Consider the following 27993-nt stretch of genomic DNA (forward strand, 5'->3'; position numbering starts at 1 on the left):
CAGGACCTTGGCTGGCTGCCACATGCCCCCCAAGCTGTTCTCTCACTCCCCCTCCTCAAAAGGACAGAGGGAGAAAATAAAATTAAACAGCTCATGGGTTGAGATAAAGACAGGGAGATTGTTCACCAGTTACTGTCAGGGGCAAAACAGGCTTGACTTAGGGAAATTAATTTACTGTATTGCCAATTAAAAATAGAATAGGATAGTGAGAAACAAAGACAAAACTAAACCCACCTTTCTCCCTCCCCTTCTTCCCAGGCTCAACTTCACTACTTCATTCCCAGCTTTTATACCCTCTTCCCGCAAGCAGCACAGGAGGACAGGGAATGGGGGTTACAGTCAGTCCATAATACTTTGTCTCTGCTGCTCCTTCCTTCTCATGTTCTTCCCCTGCTCCAGCATGGGTCCCCCCCAGGGTCACAGGTCCTGCCAGAAAACCTCCTCCTGCATGGGCTCATCTCCACGGGCCACCATTCCTACCAGGAACCTGCCGCAGCGTGGGCTTTCCACAGGCTGCAGCTTCCTTCAGGGCAATCCACCTGCTCTGCTGTGGGGTCCTCCATGGGCTGCAGGGGGACAGCCTGCCTCACCATGGTCTTCTCTATGGGCTGCAGGGGAACCTCTGCTCCGGCACCCGGAGCACCTCCTCCCCCTCCTTCCTCAATGACCTTGGTGTCTGCAGGGCTGTTTCACATTTTTCTCATTCCTCTCTCACAGCTGCTGTATAGTATTTTTTTACCCTTTCTTAAATATGTTATCACAGAGGCACCACCAGCATCACTAATGGGGCTCAGCTTTGTCCAGTGGTGGGGCCATTTTGGAGTCAGCAGGCACTGGCTCTGAGCAGCATGGGAGCAACACCTGGTCTCTTCTCACAGAAGCTATCCCTGCAAGTCTGTCCCGTTCCCCCCCACCTCCCCCCAAACCCTGCCCCTTAAACCCAATAAAAGCAGTGAGATCCTGTTAGAACGATTTTGTAGGAGCTGAGGGTCCTCAATGACAAATACCACTAAATTCTATCAGATCCAATATGAACTCTTCAGAGGAGGCATCCTCCCTTCTAAAATGTTTGGAAAGCTTGTGTTGGGCACTACCATAGCTGTATGTTTTAAATCATTGTAATAACAATTAAATAAATGAGTATGTATAATCTCAAGGCTGATATTGTGAAATCCTAATTTTCCTTGGAGAAACCAGCCAGCTCCATGACCCAACAGGATGTAATATTAGATAGTAGGCATAATAAAGCTACCATGTAATGATGAATATGCCCCACCCTGAAATGACTAGAATTTAAGTAATGTCAGAAGTTATTGATTAACCCAGGGGTGGATAGGATTTAGCTCCTCTAGTAAAAGTTGACTATTCCATCTGAATACTTGTTTTCTTGAAGAGCAGAAGAGTTGCATCTTCCACACTCAGGCTAAGGAAAAATGGGCAGTTCGCATGTAAGTAGTCATTTAATTTGGATTGTCAAGAATGCAACAATTTGCCGGTTTTATTTTTGTCCATTTTCACTTTAAATGGCATTAATACAGCTGCAAATGAAGATTTAATCTCAAAATCTACTTTAAGTGTGGGTGGGAAAATTGTGTGTAGCTGGTAACATAACTTAATTGCAGTACATGAATAATGAAACTATTACTGTAACACACAGATTCCGAGTGTTTTAATGCTCATTGTGGCTTAGTTAAAAAGGGCAACACTTAAATTTTGAGAAAAAGAAATAATGTGTAGGATGTCTTGAGAAAACTAATTTTAGTTAATTTAGCAAATTTGTGTTAGAACATTCTGAACACTAAAATAATTCCCTAAAGCTGTATGAAAAACTTCCTGTCCCAAAAGCCAGCACTTTCAAAATTTTGCTGAGTTTATCACTGAATAGTAGGGACAGGAGTAATCTCAAAGTGTGGTGCTCACAGAAGGGCCTGATTAAAATCCAGGTGTCAGGATTTACTACATCAAATTACCATATGAGTTTTGACTGAGACAATTTTGGCCAACATTTGGGTGTTTAATAATAAATTTCTAAATCTGCATAAAAATATTTAACCTTAAAACAACCTGATTGTCAAAAGTTTGTGTGTGTTAGCTGTGAATGATCAATCCTTCTGAAAGTTAAGTAGCTTGTGCTGAAGAAGTTGGGGGGGTTTAGCTTAAATTTTAAAACTAATGGATAAAAGGCAATATTTATTCAGCAGCGCATTTTCTCCTTGAATGCTGAAAACCTGCAGGTTTACAGTATGTGTCAATAGAAGACAGCCTGTTTGCTGATACAAGCTAATACTAAGTTAGTTTCTCTAAGATTAATATTATTTTATTACGTGACTATTTTTAAAATTGAAATTCAGCAAGGCCTTGAGAGATGCTGAGCTCCTGCTTTTGGACCAGCTCTCCAGGACATTTTCTCTACCAGCCTGAAGAAGAGAACCTGTACTATTTGTGCAAAGCTCCAGCTACTAAGCCAAGGAGCTTTTTGTCTCCCTGTGAAAGGGAAGACAGTCCCATCTCCTCACCATCCTTTTGTGGCCTGGCTGCTTGCGTAAGGGGCGAGAAGCAAGTGGTTCAGCAACCTATCTTTGCGTAGGCCAAGAAGGCTTCTGCTGCACAGTCCTGTGTGCCCGCATAAGCACACGTCGTAGGGTTGTTGGCAGGCATCTCCTGGGAGTCCTGGCCCTGGAAAGCCTTTCACTGGACACCGCACTGAATGCAGTGTAGAGCAAGCATATTCAGTTTAGGTTTAAACTAACCAGTTGAGGTCCATCTATGACAAGAGAGGCTCAGCACTGCATCTCAGGCAGGTTTAGCAGTTGTATGAGCTCTATGCTGCAGTAGGTAGCCTGGATGTAGGTGCAGTACACCAGAGTCGTGCTGTAGGCTTCAGTGGGTAGAGGTGTGAACCCATGTTGGAATAGAATCCCGCGATTCAGCCCATGACTCGTCTGATAATTGCATCATTCTGTGTTTGTCCCTAGGAAAATTACAGGTAATCTTGGAGAAATGCCTGCATCTGTATCAGAGAAATGCTTCTGGAACAGCCTGAAAATATTAAGTTCTTAACAAAACTTTTCAGCTGCAGTTTGTTCTCTTTCCTAATCTCGTGTTTTGCAACCATAGGTTCATGAGTGTCTTATGTATTGTGTTTTTTAAACCTCCAGAGCAAGTCTTACAGACTCACAGAGGATATACGGAAACCAACCGTAGGGACTACCAGTTTGTCAGCAGATGAGCCAGTAAGCACTGTTTTTATGAAGGATGAAAGGGGCAGCGTGGTGTTGCAGCACATGTTGCTGTAGTTTATGGTGGCTTTGGGTGGCACTGCAGTGCACAAAGGCAAATCCTCTTTCATGGTCAGGACTGACACTGGAAAGCTGGGTAAAGCTGGATTGTTTCATTCTATTGAGTACTGCATCTTTCCAAAATTTTGTCTGCTTTGAAATTTCAGAAATGAATTTTTTTTTTAAAAGCCCAAATTCAGCTGGGAAAAATATCAAATAATTCATCTGTGTCAAATGAGGTATTTTATTTGGTTGAATGGATTTAGGTTTTAAAACTTCTTTTAAAAATGACGTTATTAAATGAAGTTTTCACTGAAAGCTAATCATTGTTCAAAGAAAAGGTTCCATTATATGGATGTTAAAATGGAAATTTTCTGCTATATCAAAATGTCTCATTTTAAAATGGAGCTTTCATCAAAATTAATATCTCCTTGAACATTTAAACAAAAGCAACACATTTGACTGAAAAAAATACTTTCAACAAAAAATTTCCAACCAGCTCTAAAGTGTGCCTTTCTCTTAGAAACTGAGCTCTTAATCAAGAGCTGCACCTGATGCAACATTACAGCTCCAAATCTGCATATTTCCACGCACTTTTTGCTCTCTGAACTCAATCCGGTCCCTTTTTCTGCAATCAAAGTTTTTGACTGCACATCCTTAGAGATTTAAAGTCTCTAATTATTTTCTCTGTTTGCAGTCTTGCATCAAGCTTATCTGTACTTCTGCTGTCTTCAAAATTACCACAAGTAGAACCAATCCACCTGAAAATCTGGGTAGCTGCTCTGCTGTAAGCAAGGTGCTTTGGGGACATTTTGGGAATAGCAGCAATGATTTTGATGATATGATGGTCTGAAAAGTTTGATGGATTTTTACTTCTGTGGAATTGTGTAATTGTTTTTTAACCTTCTGTCTCTCAAGAATCCAGGGAGACTCTTTATGCATTAGTCTATTGTTCTCTGTGATGTTTGTGACTTGAATTAATCTGTGGGGTGGGCGAGTTCTTTGTTTTTAATTTAAACCACTTTTTGAGATTCTTTGGGACTGCCTTGAGTTTCATCTTCTCATTGTAAAGCAGCCCAAACCTTCTGTCAGGGAGGACCACAATGTAAGAAGGGGGTGACAGGTTGTCATGGGCCAGATGGTTTGAGAACTTGAAAGTAAAAAAGTAAGTGTAACCTGGAGAGCACATCTGCCAGAGGGGTCCTCTTGGGGAGACCTCTGTGTTGCCTATAGACATTTTTGTCCTTGTAGAAATGTTTCTTTAGTACAGGATTACTTACCACAGCATGATTTTATTGTTTCATCACAAAGCTCAACAATTGCTATTTGTTGCTTCCCCTGGCAGACCAATACTCAGTGACAGTCGATTCTTGTTCAGTCCCTGGCCATAAGCCCACAGTCAGCAGGAGACAGAAATACCTTCTTGTTCCGCCACCCAACACTGGGGAAGAGCTGTGGCAGATTCTTTTCATTTCCATGGTCCCCTTTTATCCAGGATATTTGCTGCTTCTTTTAGGTCTGAGGCTGTCCTGGGAGTGCAGCTGTGGTAGATGTTAACAAGCATCTACCCATGAAAAATTTATGATGCATTTGTGGCAAAAAAAAGAACCCATTGGAAGTATCAAAGGGTCATTACATTTATGTTTTACATAATGTAAACAGGTCAAACAATTATGTTTTACAAAACCATAAAAAATTGCAAAATATCTGGACTCTAACATTCTTCTTTGTATACAACATTTTTAGTATATTCTACCAAGTTTTGTTGTTACTATCCAGAAAAATTACTCTGCCTTTATTGTTAACTCACTGAAGCAATGGACTGATTACTGCTGCTCTGGGTTACTCAGCTGACCTGGGAGTATCCTGGGACTTCCTCTACCCTGTGAGGTGGAAAGGAGCTCGACACAAAAACCTCCAAGTCCAGTAGACGCAGTTGGTTTGTGGGACACTAAACATGCGATATCTGTACAGTAATAGCCCTTCTATGTATCTATGAATATACAGGTGGTGGTTAGATAATGCACCTTGCAGAGGAATGTTTTAAAAACAATGAAGGGACCAAAGGGAGAAGCAGGTAATCTTGGGGCTTCCCTCATGGGGTGCAACATCCTTCCAGTTCTTCCTCCTTTTAAATAACTCAGCTTTAGCATACATGAAAGAATCAGCATGATGTTCCCAAAGACTGTGTCCATGTTTTTCAGCCCTGCATAGGTATACTTAAGTCATGTTAGCTTTCATGCTGGCATATACAAGAATTTACTTCAGTTCCATCAATGTTAACTTACCAAAACTCATCACAAGTCTTGGTTGAGGTAATGAGTATAAAATTTTTAATAAGACATAAGAACACTTGAGCTATCTCTGTATCAGTATGCAAGTCAGAGATTTGGTGTCTCAGCTGAAAAAGAGGCAGAATATGCCAGTTTCCAATCATTTTAGTTACCGTTATCATTATCCCTTATGGCCCAGTATACAAAGTGTTTTGCAACCAGGCAATAAAAGTGGACAAGTCCACCCCAGCATAACAAGGAATCATTCCAGACTTGGAATTCTAGATTTGTCCTAGGTGAATAAAGCCATTTGTTTGCCCTCTTTTTGTGGCTTCCATTTGCAAGATAAGGAAGTGATGTGAGGCGTGACTCATGACTAAACACAGGCATGGTGTCTCTGGAGATTTCTAACATCCTTTCCTCCTCGGCTTCAGCTGCCACGCTGGGGGAGTCAGGTCCCTGTCAGCCCTGTATCACCTCTGCCAGCCCCACGCAGGTGCCATGTGCTCTGGCATGTCTCAAAGGTGTCTGTGTTTAAGATGACGAATTGAGCCCTCTAGAAATAAAAGCTGCAGTTTTGCAGCTTTGGCATTCCTGCTGCATGGTACCCTGCTAGCTAACTGATTTTAAATGTAATCTGCATTAGGAAATTCCACCAGCCACAAGAGGGTTTGGACACATTAAAACTGGACAGTGTAAAATTCAGCCCTGAGACAACCCCCCCAAACATTTTTTCTCTTCATTGTGGACGTCTCTATCGTCACAATGAGCATGAATAAATTGAGTGGATAAAAAGTTAGCCATAAGCTATTATGAGATTATATTATTAACAGATACTTAGAAACAGGAGGGACCTTGTAGGAGAGAGATGGTTTTAATTTTGCAGTTTAAATAACTGTCTGAGCAATTACCTTTACTGTTGCCCCTTGTTTGTCATAGGAAAAAGCAAATGTGACTAATTCTATTAGGTTCTTGTTGTCACTGTAGTTTTAGTCTCAGATGTAGAAAAGAAGGTTATTCGTACCGCTCAGTTTGGAAAGAGTCGCTGAGCCACTGCAAAGGCTCTTAAGTAATTAATCTACATGACTTACATATATTGTATTATCCAGTATAGACTTCATATAGAAATTGTTTTGTTCTTGATAGCAGCAAACTGTCAGCAACAAGCTAGCTTGACACTGCGTGTTGCTGTCATACAGCTGTTAGACCTAAAACAGCTGTAAGGATTTGAGAGTGACAGCCTGCCTGGCAGATGGCGGGTGGCATTCGGCGGCGCTGATACTGTTCTCTGAGCAGTCAAGGAGGCAGATGGCAATTTTCCAGTTACATATTGTGGTTGACTGAGAAAATTGCTCAAACAAACAAAAAAAGACAGGTACATTTTACAAAACAGCGGAGGAAAAAACCTTATAGTCAAAAGGACACACGTAGTCCTTAAGGTAGCACTTGCTAATTGGCATACATCAAAAAGGTATTTATCAACCCCGCCTTTTTATATAGCACGAGCCCTGGTGCTTGCTGGTACTGTCCCACTGCCAACATGCCGCAGCTGTTCGCTTCGAGTTTTCTTTAAATGTTAGTGCCCATCTACTCTGACCTGTGTGCTAAAACCCTTTACATTCCACATAAATTCCTACCTGAATAATTGAGCCCAATTATTTGAATTTCACTGAAGAAGAGCTTGCAGAAGAACATCTTTCTTTGATGCAAAGGTGATAGGAGATGGTGAACCTGCCATCTGCTAATGACTGGATATCCTCACCCATGAACAGCCTTTCCTGGTTAGATGAGACCTGAACTTACCTACCAGTAATTGATCTTTGTTTCTTTTGCTTCTCCACTCTATTAAAGAGCTCTAATATTTGGAAGTTTTCCTCATGGAAGTGTGTATGCACAGAAATGAAATGGGCTTTATCTGCTTTTCTGCCCTTTGTGATTGATGGTCTGGCGCTTTCTGAGCAAGTCAGCCTTTTATCCCCCAGGAATGTGTGCAGCCCTTTGCCAGGCTGGCTGACATGGCCAGAGGAACAGGGCTGTGCCAGTGTCCCAGGGCCTCGCTGCCGCAGAAAGCAGCCATGGGTCACTGAGCCCCATTGCCAGCTTGCCCCAGGGCCCTCATACATCCCACAGCAAAGCCAGAGGCTCCCGCTGGAGGGGCGATCCTCTGCCTGCCAGCTGCAAGAGCTCTCCCAGAGAGGTGTGATACGTGTCTCCAGGCTCTTTGCCATGCGTGAGGGAGGTATGTCACTTGTCAGGCAGGTTGGATGCTATGGCTGAAATGTTTTTTCCTCCTCTCTGTTGATGTTCATTCCAGTCTCAGCTGCATTTTTAACTGATACAAGCAGGAAGATACATTTTCTATTAGGGATGCATAGGTTTAAAATAGGGTGACAGTATTATATAAGAATAATATACCTTATATAGCAGTAGGAGACTGACTGTTCTTGTTATGCTCATACCTTCTGCTGTGAACCAAAAATTGAGCCAGTCCAAAGGGGCCTAAGGTAGCATTACAATAGGTTGAAAAAATTTTATAACTGGATATGTCTGTTTTAGTAAATCAGACAGCATCATGTTTTCAATCCGTCTTTGGAATTAGATCAGAATCAAAATACAGCAGCCTACTCCCATGTTTGTTCTTGTGTTTTATTCTTAACACATGGAAATGCTTGGAAATGAGTGATGAGATTTGGGCTGTTTGTCACTAAGACTGTCCCTTTGGGTGGGAGTTCAGAGTTTGTTCTGCTAACAAGATGCTATCCTAACAATGTGTGAGGTACTAGAAGTCTAAAACGACAGGATCTAAGACAACATGCCCACTTATCCACTGCCTACAGCAAGATCACTTCTGCCCAAACCACTCCTGACAGCTCTAGCAGTGCTGAGCTGGAGGAGAACTGGTTCCTTAGTTGGAGACAAGGTTCCCCAAAGGTCTTTGAACTGGTGACTCGGTGACTGTGCGTGGTGAGAACCAAGAAATCTCAACAGGTTCCACAGTTTCTGATCTGTGATGGGTTTTCAATTCTTTTGACTTGTCTGTTTGTTTTTCTGCCATTCCTGTGCTCACCTTTGGGACATTATGGATCATTTGGGGCTTGGCTTGGCAGTGTGTGTATATCTGTTACCCCAGCTAAAAATAGTCGAACGTCCTGGACAATTTTTAGATTAATTTACCAGCAGGGTGTTAAGTCTCAAAACTATTAGGTGCCTGTTAACATTTCTTGTAAATCTTGAGAAGAGACTGTATTGGATATCCCCTGAACAAAAGACAGAGGCATGAGCTCAACCCTTATTAGACACCAGAGAACCCACACAGTGATGAGCCATTATGCCTGTGCCCGTGACAGGAATCACTTCAGCTGCAGTAGGCAGTAGAGGCACCGGAATCAGCCATCAAGGAGATGTAAATCCGTGGGAAGCCAGACAGAGGGTTTCTGGTGCTCACCTGCTTAGTAGAAAGGAAAGCTCAGATTGTTGCATATGGAACTGGTTTTTGTAAATTCTTTTTAAAATGTTGGTTTTCTCCAGTGCATTTTTAAAACATAATTAAATGTATGTGAACAATAACAAAACTGGTGAAATAGCTGGGGCTTGATTCTGTTACCAGTAACCACTGGACATGCCCTCAGGTATGTGAGATATCTGCACCAGGTTGACAAATGCAGGTCCCACAGGAGACCACACATTTCTGACCGGCGGCCGGCAGCTTACCCTGGGGCATCTCTAAAGGCACCAGAGACCTGGGTTTAGGCAACTGAATACTGCATTAAATTTTATTCCACATCCCATTCACGTGCTGTAAAGAGCAGGGCTGGGTCAGTCTGCCCTTTCTATGTGCTGTCATTTTGAGATTTAATTTTTACTTCCGTTAAGCCAAAGAAAAATGTAAGCAGCAACCAATGAGAAGCTTGAATTAGACATCCACTAAATAAAGCACATAAAATGAACCTGGCAAAAATGAAGACTGGGATAAGCACTCAACATCCCTGGATCAATCTAGTGCTTTTTAGAGCTCTGCCCATTGCTACCGGACCTGCATCTCAACTGCTCTGGTCAGCAGCCACATTCCTGCTGGCTCTTCCTAGCAATTTGCTTGTAAGAGGCTGCGTCTGCATTTATGCATGTACGTTATCGATCAGCGGGTCAGCACCGTCAGCAGCATCCCAAGCAGCTACCCTTTCTGTTGTTTTGATGTTACTCCTTCATAAACCTCGGTTCTGAGCATGGTTGTGGCATCTGCTTGAGATGATGGAAATGGAAAAATAGCTGTGATTGCTCAACTGTATTATCAGCTGTAAGCTACCTGGCATGCTCATGATAGTGTTTCTTCTGTCCTTGTCTACTGACAGATGAGCACTTTATATCTACTGCTTAATTGTCTTTAGCTCAAGGAAGATACTAGATTTTGTCTTCAGAAATGTCTGCAATGTATTGCAACATCTCACCAATTCTAACTACTGATATCTTGAATCCACCAGAGCTGTTATTCCTCCCCCCCGCCCCCATGTCTTTCTTGCGTTTGCTGACCTTTTCGTTAAACTGTGTATTTGTGCAGCATAAGGGCTCCACGTGCTGAAATATCAAAGAACAGTCTCCAAATGCTTCTCTAAGCATTGCAGACCATCTTCAACTGTAAACTTGTCTTACCTCTCCTTAAAGTAAAATGTAATTTACAGTAGGAATAAACTACTTGGTGTGCTTTATGACAAGGTAGAAGTGTTAGTTTTAGATCAGTTATAGTCTATCCAGTTTAATAGAAATAATCTGTGGCAATTCTAGCCAAAGCTGCAAGGGAAAATGATTGTTTCCTAAAATATACTTGAGTGAGGCAAAAACTATTCAAGCTAAGGAACACTGCTGGCAGAAAAAAACAAGTGGACACAGGCCATGGATACAGCTAGGCTGGAGGTGAAAAGAGGATTTCTTACCACCAGAAATCTGGTTATACTAATTAATATAGAAATTAATAGAAATATTGGAGAAAAATATGGAAGAAAATTAAGTAGCTGACTAGATGGAGCTGGACCAATTTATGAAAGTTCCCTTACATTCTATGTCCAGCTGCAAATTTGTATGCACTCTGTCCACCTGATATTTCAGACTCCACATCATGCTATCACCAAAATTGCTATAACACTTGTAAGTCATTAACTGCTCAAATCTAATTTAAGATCCTAACTCCAAAACAAGAACTGTATTAAAGTGATTCCGCTCATATTTTTAAAGGAAAAATGCCTACAAGTTACAGAAGGTATTAAACGTCGATTTCTTTTGCCAGAATTTTCCCTTGCAGGAAAATCCACCTGTGAAAATCCACAGGGTAGGAAGCAGTACAGTTCTGCGGTGGCTCTCCCTCTCCTGCATGGGCAGGCTGCGTCAGTGGGCAAGTTCAAGGCTGGGACCCAGCAAGTAGTGAATTTTAACCAGGGCTTTCTGGATGACTCAGGAGTTGGCCTTGACAGTCAGTTACCCAGAGTATCAGATTTCCTATCTATAGAGCCGATGCTAGTACTGCACGCAGTACTAGCAAGAATGATATCCCCCAAATGCATCATATAATGTTTTACAGTGATTTATTTGAAGACAGAGGCTTTAGCCAATAGATTCGTCTGGTGCTTTAAAGAAACATGTCCTGAACATCATTAAGAAACAGTCCTTCCTTCCCTTCCGCATGATTTTCCCCTTGAAAAGAAATACATTTCCTTATTTATGTCTTTATGAATCTTCATAAAGCTACAATGTTATTTCGGTCGCTGGTGCTAACATTTTCCTGCCTTTTGCAACTGTGCTACGCACAAACACAACAGCTACAATAGCAAGTTGCACCTAGGAGTTAGGGACTCACTATAACCCGAGCATAACCGACGAGCCATCAAGGCATAAAAGAGAAAACCACTTTCCCAAAGTCCTGTAATGACCTTACCAGGACCTGGTGACCTGCGGTAGGGTTGGGGCAGCGGGAGCTGCGGAGGTGGCAGCGTTAGCGTGGTAAGGGCAATACCCACAGCCCAGCACTGCTGGTGGGTAAGGCAAAGCAAAGTACAAACCAGCTCCTTGCCTTCGGGTGTTTGTGTAGGCTCCTTGCCTTTGGGTGTTTGTGTGAGCAACAGTTCTCAACTCATGTTGGTGGAGTGAATTTGGGGGTCTATAAATTAGAATAGCACTTGGATACTACAAAGTAATAAAATTATGCATTTGGTATGTTAGCACTTTTCTCTATTTTGTGCTCTAGAATTATCGCTTTTTTTGCTGATTTTTAAGCTGCTTCCCTGATCCTTACCCTCACAAAGAAATGCTTTGCAAACAACTCTAGAATAACTTCAGTACTGGCTGCCTAACAGAGACACCAGGATCAACTGTATGAGTGGCATGAACATCATCTGAAAAGCAGGCTAACACTATAGAGCCAAAATAATGATAGCTTAATGTCACAATCATTTACTCCATTCAGATATTGTACCCCGTTCCTACAAACGGCTTGCCACGTGGTGCAGGGGAAAGGCAGGGGTACTGTCTCTCCAGCTTACAGTGTCCTTTGGGATTGCTCTAGGGTGCACGATACAGATGCAGGAAGTAATTAGGAGCACATTACCCGATACAGATGCAAGAAGTAATTAGGAGCACATTACCCAACATAGTGGTTAACTCTGACGATGCTACCAATCATATGTTAAAGTATGGGCTGAAGTGTTTAAAAACAATTTGCATGTTAAACTTGGTATTATGGAGAGGGGAAGGCCCTGCTGGCACCACGCACTGCTGTCTGCGGGGCACGCTCAGTTGAACAGGCAGGAGAGCATCCTCCTCAATGCTATGCCATGGTGCTCATTGAATCCGCCACGCGTTGAGGAGCATCTGGACCACAGTCCTTCTGTCAACACCATGCCTGTACGACTGTCCAGCAGAGAGGCCCATTGTACATGCAGAATTTGTATCCTGGGGCTGTATATTCAGAACAGAATTTCATCATGTTGTGGGATCCCATTATTCTGTTCCCCCAAATTCATTACCCATTGAGTCTGGTTAGTTGTCATTGTTTGGTCTGGTATTACAGAGAACACAGGTGAATTTTATTCTCACAAGAATGGAAATGAGGGTGTAGCAATCAGAAAAGAAAGAAAGAAGAGGTGCTTAATTTTCAAGCATGTTGTGCAAAAAAATGTCTTTTTTATGTGATTCCATCAAAGCAGCACGTACACCCTATCATAATAGAAAAATGTGAATGCAATTCATTTTAGATAAAGACAGTGATTAGTGCATGTTTTCTAACTTCGTGCTTTTTCCTTTTTGACAAAATTCCTGAGAAGTTTTAAGACCATTAAATAAAATCTCCCACTAGAAAATATTAGTTACTTATATGCATCTATTTCCACTTTGTTTCAAAGGTTTAGAGAAGCATGTGTGTGTATCTGAGCATACAGTAGGATACACATTTATAAGCAGCATTTGTGATAATGATACGGTAATGAAAGTAGAGACTGAGAGAAATTATTGCATTGTTATTGTACCTTACTAATTGTTCCTGTTGTAAAAATAACTTTCAATACAGTGAGACAGCTACCATTAGCAGTAAGTTGTATCCTAGCTGCTAACTGCATTAGAAAAGCCAGATACCTAAATGGTCTTTATCACAACAGTACTTTGGTAAAGCAGCAGAGGAACTGGATTTGGGGTTTGTCCCTGAGAAAAGACCCTTTGTCTTTTGACAGAGGACTCCTTTATCCAGAGCTGTAGCTCTTCCACCAGAGCTGGTAGATCACAGCATGAATTTTGAAGAATACCAACAGACTTCCAGGTGATATCTATACTTGTAAATAAACCAGGTTGTTCTCTGGCCACATGGGTACGTGGCAGAGCATGGCCCGCAGCCATATGGCTAAATTCTCTTTATCCCACAAGCAGAATGATTTTGTGCCTAATGTCTTTTGGGAATCGTCTCTGCCTGGTGCTGTCCCAAAGACAAGGAGGTTAATCAGCCATTTAGCTTCTTCTGCTCTTCAGTAGGCTGGTGGCATTTTCAGAAGGGCTTAAAAGCAGACTGCCATGCCCTGGGGTATCATAACCCTTAATTAACAGTGGTGGTGCCAGGGCCTGTCAGCCCTGCAAAGCAAATAGCCTGATCCACATGTTGCTATTTGAATGGAAATGTCAAAGTACTTGCAGTGCCCACTTAGATCTCCCGAGTCCATGGTGTGCGTATAATTCTGCTTGATTTAGGAGCCTAGGACCTATTTTCCAGTATTATTTTAGAGTTTAGGCATTTAAAAGATCCGATTCATAATGTTACAAGAGTTGAAAATGTTGGTGACCTCCTGGTCTCAGATACTTCTACCCTTGTCTGAGAAACAGCAGAATAGAGGATGTACCAGCATTTCAGCCCTTGTGATTCACAGCTTGTCAGATTAGTAGGAACAGGCATGGGATTCTGTTTACATTGATATGTCGGGCTGCAAACTGCTGCTGCGGCTGTGGACTTTGAGTTATTATCCCTGATAGATTTAGTTCAAGGTAACCAACTGCATGTACTATTTTGCCAAAATAAAAAACCCACCGGCTTTATCACATTATAAATCTCCAATTATCTTGTTTGCATGAATGCATCAACGCAAGAAAGGTTTGCAGGACCAGCTTTCATTCAGCTGATTGGGACTGTAAGCTCCTAGTACTTACAAACATACTGCAGAGACGAGGCCTGGTTGTGTATGCATCTGATGAGGCATTTATATTGGCCTATTCTTAAAGTGGCATAAACAAATAATATTTGATCTGGCATGAAGATGCCTAGTATGAAGTTATTACCTTTAAATTATTGGAATAAGCCTGAACTGGCAGAACAAAGTTATATAGGATCATCACCATGTGTCATGTGGTGACAACAATATGGATCCATTCTAGGAGCCCTAGTGACAGATAGAGTATTTCAGCAAAGCCAAGCATGAATTTCACAGTTTAGATAGATAGTGTGAACAAAGAATAAGCAAGAATCTGGCCCAAACTGCTATCATTCAGAGAGACTAATGCAGAATTGTTTCCCATGCATCTGTTGTGCCTCTGTTTTCCTAGTCGACCCATAAGCACCATCATCATGGTTTTGATGCAGACCGAGATGCCAAGAAAATACATAGCGCCTGCAAAGGAGCAGGTAAGAAAGCTCTTGGGTTTTATACAAGGGACAATTCAATATTATAAAAGAGAATATACATAAACTTATAGATTCATAGAATCATAAAATGGTTTGGGTTGGAAGGGACCTCAAAGATCATCTAGTTGGGACACTCTCCACTGGACAAGGTTGCCCAAAGCCCCATCCAGCCTGGCCTTCAACACTTCCAGGGAGGGGGCATCCACAACTTCTCTGGGCAACCTGTTCCAGTGTCTCACCATCCCCACAGGGAATAATTTTTTCCTTATATCTAATCTAAATCTACCCTCTTTTTAGTTTAAACCCATTACCCCTTGTCCTATCACTACTTGCCCTTGTAAACAGTCCCTCTCCAGCTTTCCTGTAGGCCCCTTCAGGTACTGGAAGGCTGCTCTAAGGTCTCCCCAGAGCCTTCTCTTCTCCAGGCTCAACAACCCCAACTCTCTCAGCCTGTCTTCATAGGAGAGGTGCTCCAGCCCTCTGATCAGCTTCGTGGCCCTCCTCTGGACATGCTCTAACACATCTGTGTCTTTCTTGTACTGGGACCCCCAGAGCTGGACACAGTACTCCAGGTGGGATCTCATGAGAGTGGAGTAGAGGGGCAGAATCATCTCCTTTGACCTGCTGGTCACACTTCTTGTGATGCAGCCCAGGATACGGTTTGCTTTCTGGGCTGCAAGCACACATGTCACACTGTCCATGTCACCAACAAAGATATTAAACAGCACTGGTCCCAATACTGACCCCTGAGGAACACCACTCATCACTGATCTCCACTTGGACATCGAGCTGTTGACCACAACTCTCTGAGTGCGATCATCCAGCCAATTCCTTATCCACTGAGTGGTCCATTGGTCCAGTCCATGTCTCTCCAATTTAGACATAAGGATGTCGTGTGGGACAGTGTCAGATGCTTTGCACAAGTCCAGGTAGATGACATCAGTTGCTCTTCTCTTATCCACCAATGCTGTAACCCCATCATAGAAGGCCACCAAGTTTACTAGGCACAATTTGACTTTAATTAAACTATGTTGGCTGTCACCAATCACCTCCTTATTTTCCATGTGCCTGAGCATAGTTTCCAGGAGGATCTGCTCCATGATCATGCTGGGCACAGAGGTGACACTGACCGGCTTGTAATTCTCTGAGTATTCCTTTTTTCCCTTTTTAAAAAGTAACTCCATGGGAGTTACGTTTCTCCTTTTCCAGTCAGTGGAAACTTAACTGGACTGCCAGTTTCCCATGGTACTCTACCAAGCAAGTCCCTGAAAAGGCCAAAGTCTGCTTGCTGGGCGCCCTCCTTGCTGCCCTGAAGATCTTGAATTCCACCATTTCATGGTCACTGCAGCCAAGGCTGCCCTTGAGCTTCACATTCCCCACCAGACCCTCCTTGTTGGTGAGAACAAGGTCCAACATGGCACCTCTCCTCCTTGACTCCTCTACCACTTGGAGAAGGAACTGGTTATCAACACATTCCAGGAACCTCCTGGATTGCTTATGCCCTGCTGTGTTGTCCCTCCAAGAGATATTGGGGTGGTTGAAGTCCCCCCATGAGGACCAGGGTTTGTGAACGTGAGGCTGCTCCTATCTGTCTATAGAGGGCCTCATCTGCTCAGTCTTCCTGCTCAGGTGGCTTGTAGCAGACCCCCGTTATGATGTCACCTGTCCCTGTCCTCCCTTTAATCCTGACCCATAAGCTCTCAGTCAGCTCCTCGTCCATCCCCAGGTGGAGCTCCAGGCACTCCAGCTGGTGATTGACATAGAGGGTGACACCCCCCCCTCGTCTCCCCTGCCTGTCCTTCCTAAAGAGCCTGTACCCTTCCATCCCAACACTCCAGTCATAGGAGCCGTCCCACCATGTCTCCGTGATGCCAATGAGATCATAGCCCTGCAGGCATGTGCACGTCTCCAGCTCCTCTTGTTTATTCCCCGTGCTACTGGCATTTGCATAGAGGCATTTCAGTTGGGCCCCTGATGAAGCTGACTGACTGGCTGGAGTGGCTGGAATTCCTTTGAGGTACTTCACCGTGTACCTCAGGAGCCCCTGTCTCATCATTGTAAGACTGCAAGTGTGCTGCAGTGTATACAGCACATCTCTGAGCTATAGGCTGAGGGCTCTCACTGGCACCCCGTCCCTCCAACCTTGGCATGCCATCCCACAACTTGTTGCAGGCAAGCCTGATATTATCCCTCTCCTCCTTCAAGCCTAGTTTAAAGCTCTATCAATGAGCCTCACGAACTCCTTGGCAAAGACCCTCTTTCCCCTTTGAGAAAGATGAATCCCGTCTGACGCCGGCAAGCCTGGTGGCATGTTAGCCATCCCATTATCAAAAAACCTGAAACTGTGGTGGTGACGGCAGCCATACAGTTGTTTTCCTCCAGGCAAGCTGCTGGCCCTTAGACGGAAGTGCACTAGGACATGTGTCTTACTGCAATAGTTACTCTATTGTGTCCTTTGGGCATCCAGGTAACATCACTGCGGTCCTGTCCATTTAGCCACAAACATAACAAATGCCTTCCAGCAGCTTTGTTTAGTGCACACGTCTGTTTATATGGCTGAGGGCAAGGAAAGTACAAGAACAAGGTGATTGCCTTAGTAAGGTGCTTCCATCCATTGCATAAGTTACAGCTCAAAGCTGCCCGAGGACTTTCTCCTGGAGGGGTGCTGTGCGTTCAGTTCCCCCGCCGGTTCCCAGGAGATGCGGCAGCTGCGGTGCCCATCACCAGGGCACCCCATGCTCCCACTTCACTCTCACTTAATTTTGCCAAGCAACGCAGCATCAGCAGAGACTCAGAGCATGAAGGCTGGTTCCTGCTCCTCTTCCTGACTCTGTTTAGCACAAAGCACAACCCATTTTGTAGAGGCTGTACATTCCGGCTGTGGGTTAATGATTTAAATGCATCCTCACCTACCCCGGACACTCACCTCACACTGTTTGTTGTGCTGGCACAAGCGTTCGCACACTTAATGAACTGGATCTGGTGGCTGATCCCTTAGGACTGCTCAAACAAGCATTGCCACCAAAACCGTGTATGTCAGCCTACAGGCGCTGCTGTAACCCTGATTTTAGGAGCTATGTCTGACCTTCTCAGACAGGAGATTCAATTTCCCTGATAAAATATGAGCGGCACGAGATGATGAACTTTTATTTTATGTTCTGAATATCATAGCTGACTACAGTTAAATATATCCTCAAAAGAATCTCAGATGCTGCAAATCCTAGAGCTGGCACCAGTGGGGATATATGTATAGCATTTTTTCTTACTCTTTAGAGATCATATTTTCTTTCCTCTGCATTAGATTCCTGATTAAATAATTCCTATGCACAATTTCTTTTCCAGGAACCGATGAAAAGAAAATTATTGAGGTCCTGTCAAGTCGAACATCAGAGCAGAGGCAACAAATAAAACAGAAGTACAAGGCTCTGTATAGCAAGGTATTTCGAAATAAATGGCCTCTCCCTTTCAAACCACATGCCAGCTAGAAATATAGCCTACAGGCCTCTGCTTTTGAAAATATCAACGGCGCGGTGGATTTAAGGACATCAGTTAGTTTCTGATTCAGCAGTTTATTTTATCTCCTAAAATACCAATTATATTCCTAAACTTAAGCCTCAGAGTCTTCTTGAAATCAGCCTTAACCGGATCAGAGCATTTTAATCCAAGCTGGGAAAGCTAGAATAGAATTCATAACTGAAATAAAAAATATTTCAGCTTGTGTTCATCTTCAGCACATTCAGGAAAAGGAATTAATGTAAAAGGGAAATTTTAAGTCAGAACCTCTCTCAGACCAGATACAAATTCAGAGGAACTATTTGATCTTACATCATTATATTTTTGTTCAGTTTAGTAGATGTAGTATTGATTTATTGCCGTGATGAAGCAGAATACATGTTGCAAAACTGAGAAATCTCATTGGGCACTTGATTTCTGCAGGAAGAGATGTAGACTGCCTTAATGATTTCACATGTAAGAAAAATCAAGCCTCCAATATATTATTTAGGTAAACAGCTGAATCCTGCAAAGCTATTATTAAATCGGTAATTTCTTAAGGTCTGCTTGCTCATTAGTGATTAATCAACGTTAATAAGGCAGACGGCACTGAAACTGAAAGCCTTCTATATGTAAACCTTAAAACAAGCATGATAAGGATTTTGGATGCATAAATACTATAGATTTAGTTCTATAATGAGGATTAATGAAAAATAGGCATTAGAAATGAGCAAATGTCATGAGACACAGAATCATAGAATCACAGAATGGTTTGGGTTGGAAGGGACCTCAAAGACCATCTAGTTCCAACCCCCCTGCTATGGGCAGGGACACCCTCCACTAGACCACATTGCCCAAAGCCCCATCCAACCTGGCCTTCAACACTTCCAGGGATGGGGCATCCACAGCTTCTCTGGGAAACCTGTTCCAGTACCTCACCACCCTCACAGTAAAGAATTTCTTCCTAATGTCTAGTCTAAATCGACCCTCCTTCAGCTTAAACCCATTACCCCTTGTCCCGTCACTACACTCCCTGATAAAGAGTCCCTCTCCATCTTTCCTGTAGGCCCCTTCAGGTACTGGAAGGCTGCTCTAAGGTCTCCCTGGAGCCTTCTCTTCTCTAGGCTGAACAACCCCAACTCTCTCAGCCTATCAACATCCCACTTACATCAGTACATAGCAACCCTTCTCGCTTGCCTGGGCAGCCTGAATCTCTTGGAAAGGAGCCACAAGTTGCACCATTTTGCTCTCCTGCTGCTCAAGGAAGCGAGTTTCATGGTGCGCATGGTGAAAGTGGTCCAACACCCATGTCAGATGTTGACTTCCATAGACTGAGTGTCGAATTGAGATTGTATAAGAGGATATTTAAGAACAATAGATTTAGAGCTGGGCTTCTTGTTCATAGTTCTGAACTTGTCAAGTACTTCCCCTACTACAGGAAATGTTAACTGCAGATAAGGCTTCAAATAAATCAGCAGTAGGCATCCTTCTCAGCGTACATACACCAGAAAGTTCTTCTCCAGGCTCTTACTAAATTTTGAATTAAGTAGATCATGTCACAGAAAATTGATTTTTTTTTTGATGGAGAAAATGCTGATTGTTTAACACCAAAGCATTTTGTAGAAATTTGCATATTTTTCCAATAAGTCAATTTTAACCAAAACTGGAAGAGAAGTTTGGTAAGTTTGATCCCTTTTGTTGCAGCTCTTTCAAAGCAGGAAGTTTCTGCATTGTGTTTCAGAGTAAAGTCTCCTGTTAAACTTTTAAAAACACTAGTTTGCATTTATTTAAACAAGTAAGAATCAAAACTGGTCTGATAGAGGTTGTTATTTGAAGATGGGACAATCATTCAATATGAAACAAAAATTCTTAGGGAATTTATTTTGCAAAAAAAAAAATCCATGTATTTAAAGGCTTTTTTATGTTTTTTACCCTTTTTGATACAGAAGAAGCTTTGAAATCATGAAATTCCCTGAAACAAATTAAATATCCCTCTAATCCCACCTCAGCTTTTGCGCTAACCCTTCCAACTGTCCCCACAGGATTTGGAAGAGGTCCTGAAGAGTGACTTGAGTGGGAATTTTGAAAAGGCTGTGCTGGCTCTGCTGGACCTGCCCTGCGAGTACGAGGCCCGAGAGCTTCAGAAGGCAATGAAGGGCGCAGGGACAGATGAGTCACTGCTGATCGAGATTCTCTGCACACGAAATAATAAGGTTGGGACCCTCCTTAGGTAGCAGGGCAAAGAGCTCGCCAAGAGCATTCCCTCAGGAGGAGGAGGAGGTATCAGACCAGCTTCCACGGTCAAAATGCCTGTTGTCAGTGTTTGCAGCCATAAGGTTGCCATACTGGGGCTGAAATTCTTGCAGTAGTTAAGAGCAATATAATTCAAATTCCTTTCTTGATCTGCCTCGTATCTCCCACGGATGGCACAGAGGCAACACTGATGATAGAGAAATCCCTGGGTGCCTGTTAAAGGCAGTTTTGGCACTCTCTGACCGCTCAGAGGTGGCTCCTATCAGGTACAGGAACGTGATCCTCTTCAAAAAGCCCTTTAGTTTACACCTAAACACAAGTGAAACCAGAGGGACACCTGCAGGACTCAGGCATCCCTCCAAATGCTGTCCTGAACCCGGCTGGGGCTGAGTTGTGTCTCTGCGCTGCCGTGAGTCCCAGCATGAAGGGGAACGGGAATTTGGCTTCTCCTGCCTCCACGCCTGCTGTGCAACGCAGCGACAGAGGCATGGTACTGACTTGCTAGGGTTTTGTTTGCCTGTGTATTTATTTATTTATCTATCTATTTATTTATTTATTTATAAGTATTTTCCTTTTTTATTTATTAATTTTCTTATTTATTTTTTTCTTTGCATAGGAAATTGTAAACATAAAGGAGGCATATAAACGGCGTAAGTAGTACTGTCTTTCAAACACCTTCATTTAAAGCCTTTATCACTGGGTGAGCCCTCACAGATATTTTTTTTCTCCACAGTCTTTGATAAGGATCTAGAGTCTGATGTTAAAAGTGACACAAGTGGCTCCCTACAGAAGATATTAGTCACTGTGCTAGAGGTAAGGCTGGGCCTTTCCTCTTATGCATCTACCTGATGGAGATATTTCCTTTTCTCTATCCTGTCTACCCTGGGTCATCATAGTAAATATTAACTGGTATTTATAATAATGTAATTATTATATGTAATACAATAATGAGATAATTATAATACACAAAAGGTATTCTTCAGGATAAGAGACTCGTATATTTATAGCTTTTTAATATAACTAAAGGACTTACATAAAATCAGAAGTAATTTTATAAATTTCAATAATTAAAAGACAACAGCATTGTTTTATTACTATTTATAACAGGGTAATGGCTAGAATACCTACTTAAGGTCGTGGCTATATTATGCTGAATTTGACCTAAACCAAGCAAATTCTGATTTCCATTTCAACTGAGGAATTCACAATTCAGATAGATACAGCAGAAGTAAGACATGGCTGTTAATTTTCATTTCACAAAAAAACCCTATATTTTCCAGTACAACAGACTTTATGTTAAACCAGCTGTGTAGAATTATAGAATATCTCAAGTTGGAAGGAACCCACAAGGATCATCGAGTCCAACTCCCTGCTCCTCGCAGGACTACCTAAAATGAAATCATATGACTAAGAGCATTGTCCAGACACTCCTTGAACTCTGACAGGCTTGAAAAAAATTAACATCTCCATAAAGACACAGTACAACTAGGAAGAGTAGGATGATGCCTAGGAATGCAATGTGGTGGCCAGTCTGAGCAGACAGCCCTTAGAAATTAAAAGATTCAATAAATAGAAGAAGCTTTAAAGACCTAACAGTCACATTGCTAAACACACCATAATTAGGCTTTCAGTTTGGAAAGTATGGATACATCTCTCTTTGACCTCTTGGGGTGTATTTTCAGGAGTGACAAACACATACTATTCATAGATTATTTTCATAGATTAGTCCTTCATAATTTCTACCAGGAGTTACAACGTTAGTGAATGCTCAGAGTATGCAGGTTAGTCAGGAAAATATTTTGCAGTTATCAGGGCATATCCAGCACCACAAAAACTGTCAGCACTTCACTGCAGGTACTGGGAACGTTTTTGCAGTAGCTGGATGATGGATACACCAGCTGCTTCTCTAAGAAACTTTGCAGTTTGCGCCCAGGGTGCTGTACGTACCCAGCAGCTCAGCCCTCCAGAGATGAAACCAAAGGCTGTGCTGGGGCAGTCCTGTTCCAGCTCCATCTGCACATTTCAGCCCATTCCCACCCCGACATCTGCCCACACACACTACCACTTCCCACCTGTGGAAAAATACCCACCAAAAAATGGCAGAAAGCAGAACCAAAGAACAAGCCAGGTGGGAAGGGACCTCTGGCGCTCCTCTGCTCTGGCCCTCCTCAAAGCAAGGCTAACTCCAAACGCAGACCAGGTTTTCCTCTGATTTTGTTTTCTGCTACCCATGGGGTGGCAAGGAGGCTGGAGTCAAGGGGGGGCAGCAGGCCACCCTGCCATGGGGGAGCACCTGCAGGGTATGTCTAATGCTGTGCAGCTGCCCAGCTCCGACAGCCCCTTCCTGCTCCAGAGGCACCGGAGTTGGAGTCCCATAAGGGTCCCAGCACACATCAGATAAGACTGGGAGATAAACACTACCACACAGGCTTCACCCCTAAAGTAAGCAAAACCAGAGGCTGTGGTTTTGAACAGACCATTCAAAACTGTACCACCCAGTGCCACCATGCCCCATTACTAGGCATTGTCAGCAGATGGCAGCAAAACTATAACCGAAATATTTGTGGGGTCCACGAGATGACAATCTTCCCTTCCACTATGAAATGTCATCGCCACTTAGTCTGGTTTTTTTACTGTCATGTCCTTTCCTGTAGGCAACCAGAGATGAGACACTAGAGGTCAATGCAGAGCTCGCTGAGCAAGATGCCACGGATCTGTATAAAGTAAGTGTAATTGTGGAAAAATCCCCATTTTCCCCATGCTGCGCAGCAAGGGCTGCCTCGAGGGTGACTGAACACACCAAGTACGGGGGCAATGGCAGTGTAAGGAGATGAGAGAGGGGGGCACAGGCTGGAGCTTGGTGGATCAAGCTCTGGCTGACTTTTTGTCTCTACTGTGAATAAACAAGCACTTAAAAAAATTAACATGCAATCTTTAAGGCAGGAGAAGGCCGCTGGGGAACAGAGGAGCTGGCTTTCAATGTGGTCTTAGCAAAGCGCAGCTATAGTCAGCTGAGAGCTACTTTTCAAGCCTATGAAAAGGTGAGTTAATCTCTTCTGCAATGTGGGTTGCGTAGGGCCCGACATATAGTTTGCAGGCACTGCAATGATATGTAAAGCAGGCAATCCCTTATTTACCATTTTAAAACTTCTGCATGCTTTAAAAATCTTGGAAGAACATTTCTGTATGACTGGATCCTGATCTTATGGAAAGACACATAGGGGATAAAAGCTGTGTCTTCTGCCAGTGAAGAACCTATTCCCCTTCATAACCCACACAACATCCAGCCAAACAAATGTCTCGATGTTGTTTTCTCCCCATAACAGCACGACGGTGGGTGTCCCCCCTCTTGTGGGAAGACCAGCAAAGGGACAGGTTCACAAACTCCTGCCCTAAAGCAGGGTTTTTCTTTTCTGGTCATGTTCTTCTCCAAAGCAGACCCCAACAAGGTCTCTCATCCTGATCCCCCTGCTTCATACGCTCATATTGGCTGGGCAGAGGCACATCTCCAGCCTCTTCCTCTCTGCCCATGCTGGGCAGACAGCCTGTGCAGGTACTTTGCTGCACTCTCCTTTGTCTCCAAGCATAAGGCAAAGTAGGTAGCAGGATCCTGGCTGTCTGGTACTTCTCCCTGTGTCACCCACCAGGGACATTTTACTCATGCCTGGACCTGGAACTGACCTCCACTGAGACGTCTCACCTGGCAATGACCTGTGAAAGTCAAAGCAATGGGAGATCCAGGGTCCTTCTCCTGGCAGCGAGGTAGAAGTGCAGCGGAGACATTTATTTTCAGGAGAGGGTCTCCCCTCCAGCCTCTGACTCAGTCCTGAACTTCCCTAGGATGACTCTGAGTTAATCAGAAAACTGTAACCCTAGGCACTGAAGTTGAAAAAAACTCCAGTCAAGGCCATATTTTAGTGTCAGCACAATAAGGAACCCATAGTTGGAAAAAATGTTTGCAGCTTAGTCCAAGTTTTGGGTTGTTGCTGGCAGGAGAACAAAACCAGTCACTAACTGATACTCTCTCCCTCAGAGTGGCCCAAACCCTGGGGCTTCAGTTAAATGCTCCAATAGCCAAGCTACCTTGGCTTTTTGGTTCCTAAAGCCAAGCAGATGAGTTTGCCCAAACCAATCTACCACATCCTGCCTGGCTGTGTTTGAAGTAGAAGTGAGCCAAGATTAGAGCCATGCAAACATCAGTCCTTCTCTGCATTTGGAAAGATAAATAGGGCCAGATCTAAACCAGGTTGAGGGTTTGCAGAACTTAAGCCCAAATCCTACCCTTTCCCACCTTGTACCCATGGTGTCCCAGCTCTGACCTAAAAGTCCACTAGAGTCTTGAACCATGCAGGGCCATCCTGATATGCAAAACAGAGCAAAGTAAAAGGCTTTGAGGTTCATGAAATTCACAAAAGTCAGGACAAATTTTGGTTTGAAGTGGCGGTCTGTTTTTCCCCTTTCCTACAGAATAATACAAAAACTCGGGAACAACTGCATTGCTTGTAAACTTTCCCTGGGAAGCCAAAGACAATAAGCAACAAAACTTCATAGAGCTGGTAAAGCTCCAAAAATTATCTTATTTGTGTGGGAGCCATCCAGAGCCTTTGATATGGGGGTTAAAGGAAGCTCAAACAGTTTCTCCTGACTAGGGGTCATTCAAGAAGAAGCTGCAGCTTCGATGTCCTAGAAGCCCTCAGATATGTGTGACTACTTGATTTAGGTTGTCCATCTCTTAATTGTTATGCCTTACTTGGCCGCATAGACCTTCTTCTCCTGGCCGCATAGACCTTCTTCTCTTGGTGCCAGTGGATCTGTGAGCACTTACACCAGGGGAGAACTTCATTTGCCCTTAAATTACTCCCTTGGAAAGGCTCTAAAGGATCTGAATTGGCCTTTTGCCATTGGATCCCAAATCTAATGCTGGTTTTATGGCAGTGGGATGAGATGTACAGACAGAGGCTCTGATGGCTCCTTTTTGTTGTACTCGTAGGTGTGTGGGAAGGACATAGAAGAATCCATTAAAAGTGAAACATCTGGAGATCTGGAGAAGGCTTACCTCACTCTTGGTAAAAAAAAAAAAAAAGCATCAAGAGCTTTCCTTTCTAGTTCTTGCCATCATCTGGCATTGGTTGTTGGGGCTCTGTGTACAGCCTAGCAACAGACATCAAGATTGCCCTAATTGAGCTGACGTATCTGCTAGGAGAAGTAGAGCCAGTTTTCAGTTTTGGACCCCTTGGTTTTAGAAATAAAACTTGCTAGACACAGCTTCTCTCCACACATCTCAATTATTTGCCCTCTAACACAGGGTGGCCACCTCCAAGCTGCCCCTGAGGCCATGGCTGTTGATAACTTCCAGCAGATGCCTGGGCATCATCAGAAGTGTGCTAGCCAGCCGCAACAAAAATGAACAGGGTCCTCGACAGCCATTTAGCATTGGGGATGATTGTGACCGGTATTTAGGCCTGTGCCCTGGCTCTGGTTAGCTTACTGGTATTGCTGTTATCTATCTGGATCTGAGGTCTCCCAAATCTTGCCCCTGTGAGCTGTGGAGTGAGCAGCTACCCCAAGAATAGATGGACAAGACGACCTCCAGAGTTTGGAGAACTCTGAGAGAGTTCTCAGAGTTTGCCCCAGTGGGGTAAATGTTCGTTCTCATTCATTTCATTTTCACTGTGGAATGGCAGAGTACTCAGTGCTGATCATCTCACTATGTAAAAGCTTTCCCCGTGGAGAAATGTATGTCCCTGTTCAGACTCCAAGACTCCTTGCATACTGATAGGGGACCAGTCATAAAATGAAAGCTCTACCAGCTCATATGTCTAAGGATAAACCCTAGAAGTTTCCTTTATTTCTTCCTTATTTATTTCCTTCTCATTGAAGATGTATCACAAAGTGTAAATAGACAAGTCTAATGAAGCCTCTTACTGTTTTCTCTAGTCAGCTGTGCCAAAGACTGCCCAGGTTACTTTGCTACACTTCTGCACAAGTCGATGAAAGGAGGTGGGACTGATGAAGAGACCTTGATTCGCATCCTTGTGACCAGAGCTGAGGTAGGGTACCCTGCGACCTGTAATACCTCACATCAGCTCCAGGAGAAATACAAATGTAGAGTGAGTCCTGGGAGATCATGTGCTTAGTCACCCCATGTCAGCTCAATGACATCAGTGATCACACTCTGCCTTTGTACCCTGGCAACTCTAATTTTGATATTGCATCGATTTCTGTTTTCAAAAGAACTAAACCAGAAAGCATGCAGGCAATTTCAAGTGGAGGCAACTATACCTGGTTAAAACTAACCCATGGAGAGGTCTGTAAAAGTAAATTCCTAGTTAAGTAATGATAAAGCAGCAGTTCCCAAATTCAGAATTGTGTGTAAAAATGTTGCCAATTCTTTCTGATTCCAGCTGGGAAAAACAGATGGGGAGGAGGGAAGAAAAATAAAAACCCAAAGGAGATAATTGCAATTTTAAAAAGCACAAAACTGCACAAGACATTTGAGATCTTAAACATAGTCTTTAAGTCTTCCTTCCTTGTAAGCTGTGTAGGTTGTAACCTGAGGGCTGTTTCAGTCTTGACACAGAGAAGGAGTCATTCACAGGGATGAGGAGACCATATTTCTCAATGATCAGCAGTGTGAGAAATTAGGCTCCAGGGTAGTCTCTCTGTTAAGACTTGGTCCAATCATGATACCATTTAAAACCCCCAGTAATATCAGACTGTGCCATGCGTGCCTTTTCCCAGGAAAGCTTGAGACACAACAATTAATTCTCTCCTGTAGTAACCAGAAAATTACTTTTGTGGGTGGAACAAAAATGTCTTTTAGCCATACTCCTGGACATGCCTCTTTCCCTGCTTGCCACCACAGAGTGGCCTCAGGAGCTCACAGCAGCCTGTGTGAGTTTGTCCAGTACCAAGGCTGTTCCCACATGGCACCACTGAGCACTGGGCAGAGATTCCCCTGGGCGCCCTGGCACGGCTCTCCACACAGGCCCATACCCTTCTTCACAGCTAGCGTTCCCTCATCACGCCATCTGACATGGACTTATCTCAAATCCAAATGTTAATCTGAAAGTCCTCCAAGCTTTTAGACCTCCTGCTTTCTCCTCTCCTCCTACCACCGGGTGCAGTAGACCTTGGATCAGACCCCAGGGGTCCTGGTAGGAGCAGGACATATTACTCAAAGCACGTCCCAGTCTTCTAAAGAGGCTCTTGGTGTCTCCTCAGAGTGACCTGCCAGCAATAAAGGAGAAGTTCCAGCAAACGTACAAGAAGTCGTTAGCTGAAGCTGTCCGATCCGATACCTCTGGGGACTTCAGAAAGTTGCTGCTGGCTCTTTTGCACTAAAAAGCCATCAAGAATGAAGAGGCATGCTGAGCAGCCACCTCTTGATTAGTTTCCAAAATAGCATCCAAAAAATATGGCATTAGCACAAAGAAAAAAATCCAATTTATTTTCTTTCCAGCTAGGAAATGTGTTGCCAAGTAATGCTGGACGTGAGGTTTATGTTATGGCTATCTCGCCAAATGTCCTTAAGCAATAAAGACACGTTAAAAAA

The 27993-nt window shown here is 43.4% G+C and overlaps 1 protein-coding gene across 1 annotated transcript; it reads left to right on the forward strand.

The window, feature by feature from the left end:
* Positions 1 to 1268: 1268 nt before the first annotated feature.
* Positions 1269 to 27979, forward strand: ANXA13 (annexin A13). The gene is made up of 11 exons (XM_075743390.1): positions 1269 to 1448; positions 14615 to 14693; positions 18036 to 18130; positions 20228 to 20398; positions 21055 to 21088; positions 21172 to 21251; positions 23093 to 23161; positions 23378 to 23479; positions 25429 to 25504; positions 26376 to 26488; positions 27663 to 27979. The coding sequence occupies exons 1-11, from the start codon at positions 1434 to 1436 to the stop codon at positions 27780 to 27782; spliced, it is 954 nt and encodes a 317-aa protein (XP_075599505.1). The 5' UTR covers positions 1269 to 1433; the 3' UTR covers positions 27783 to 27979.
* Positions 27980 to 27993: the final 14 nt, after the last annotated feature.

Source organism: Balearica regulorum, chromosome 2 (assembly GCF_011004875.1).
Source record: "Balearica regulorum gibbericeps isolate bBalReg1 chromosome 2, bBalReg1.pri, whole genome shotgun sequence".
NCBI classification, from domain to species: Eukaryota; Metazoa; Chordata; class Aves; order Gruiformes; family Gruidae; genus Balearica; species Balearica regulorum.

Bases quoted from the DNA above. Each gene is read 5' to 3' on its own strand.
- ANXA13 (XM_075743390.1), top strand. The intron at 23,480-25,428 runs GTGAGTTAATCT...TTGTACTCGTAG, and splicing joins CTTTTCAAGCCTATGAAAAG to GTGTGTGGGAAGGACATAGA. The intron at 26,489-27,662 runs GTAGGGTACCCT...GTGTCTCCTCAG, and splicing joins TCCTTGTGACCAGAGCTGAG to AGTGACCTGCCAGCAATAAA.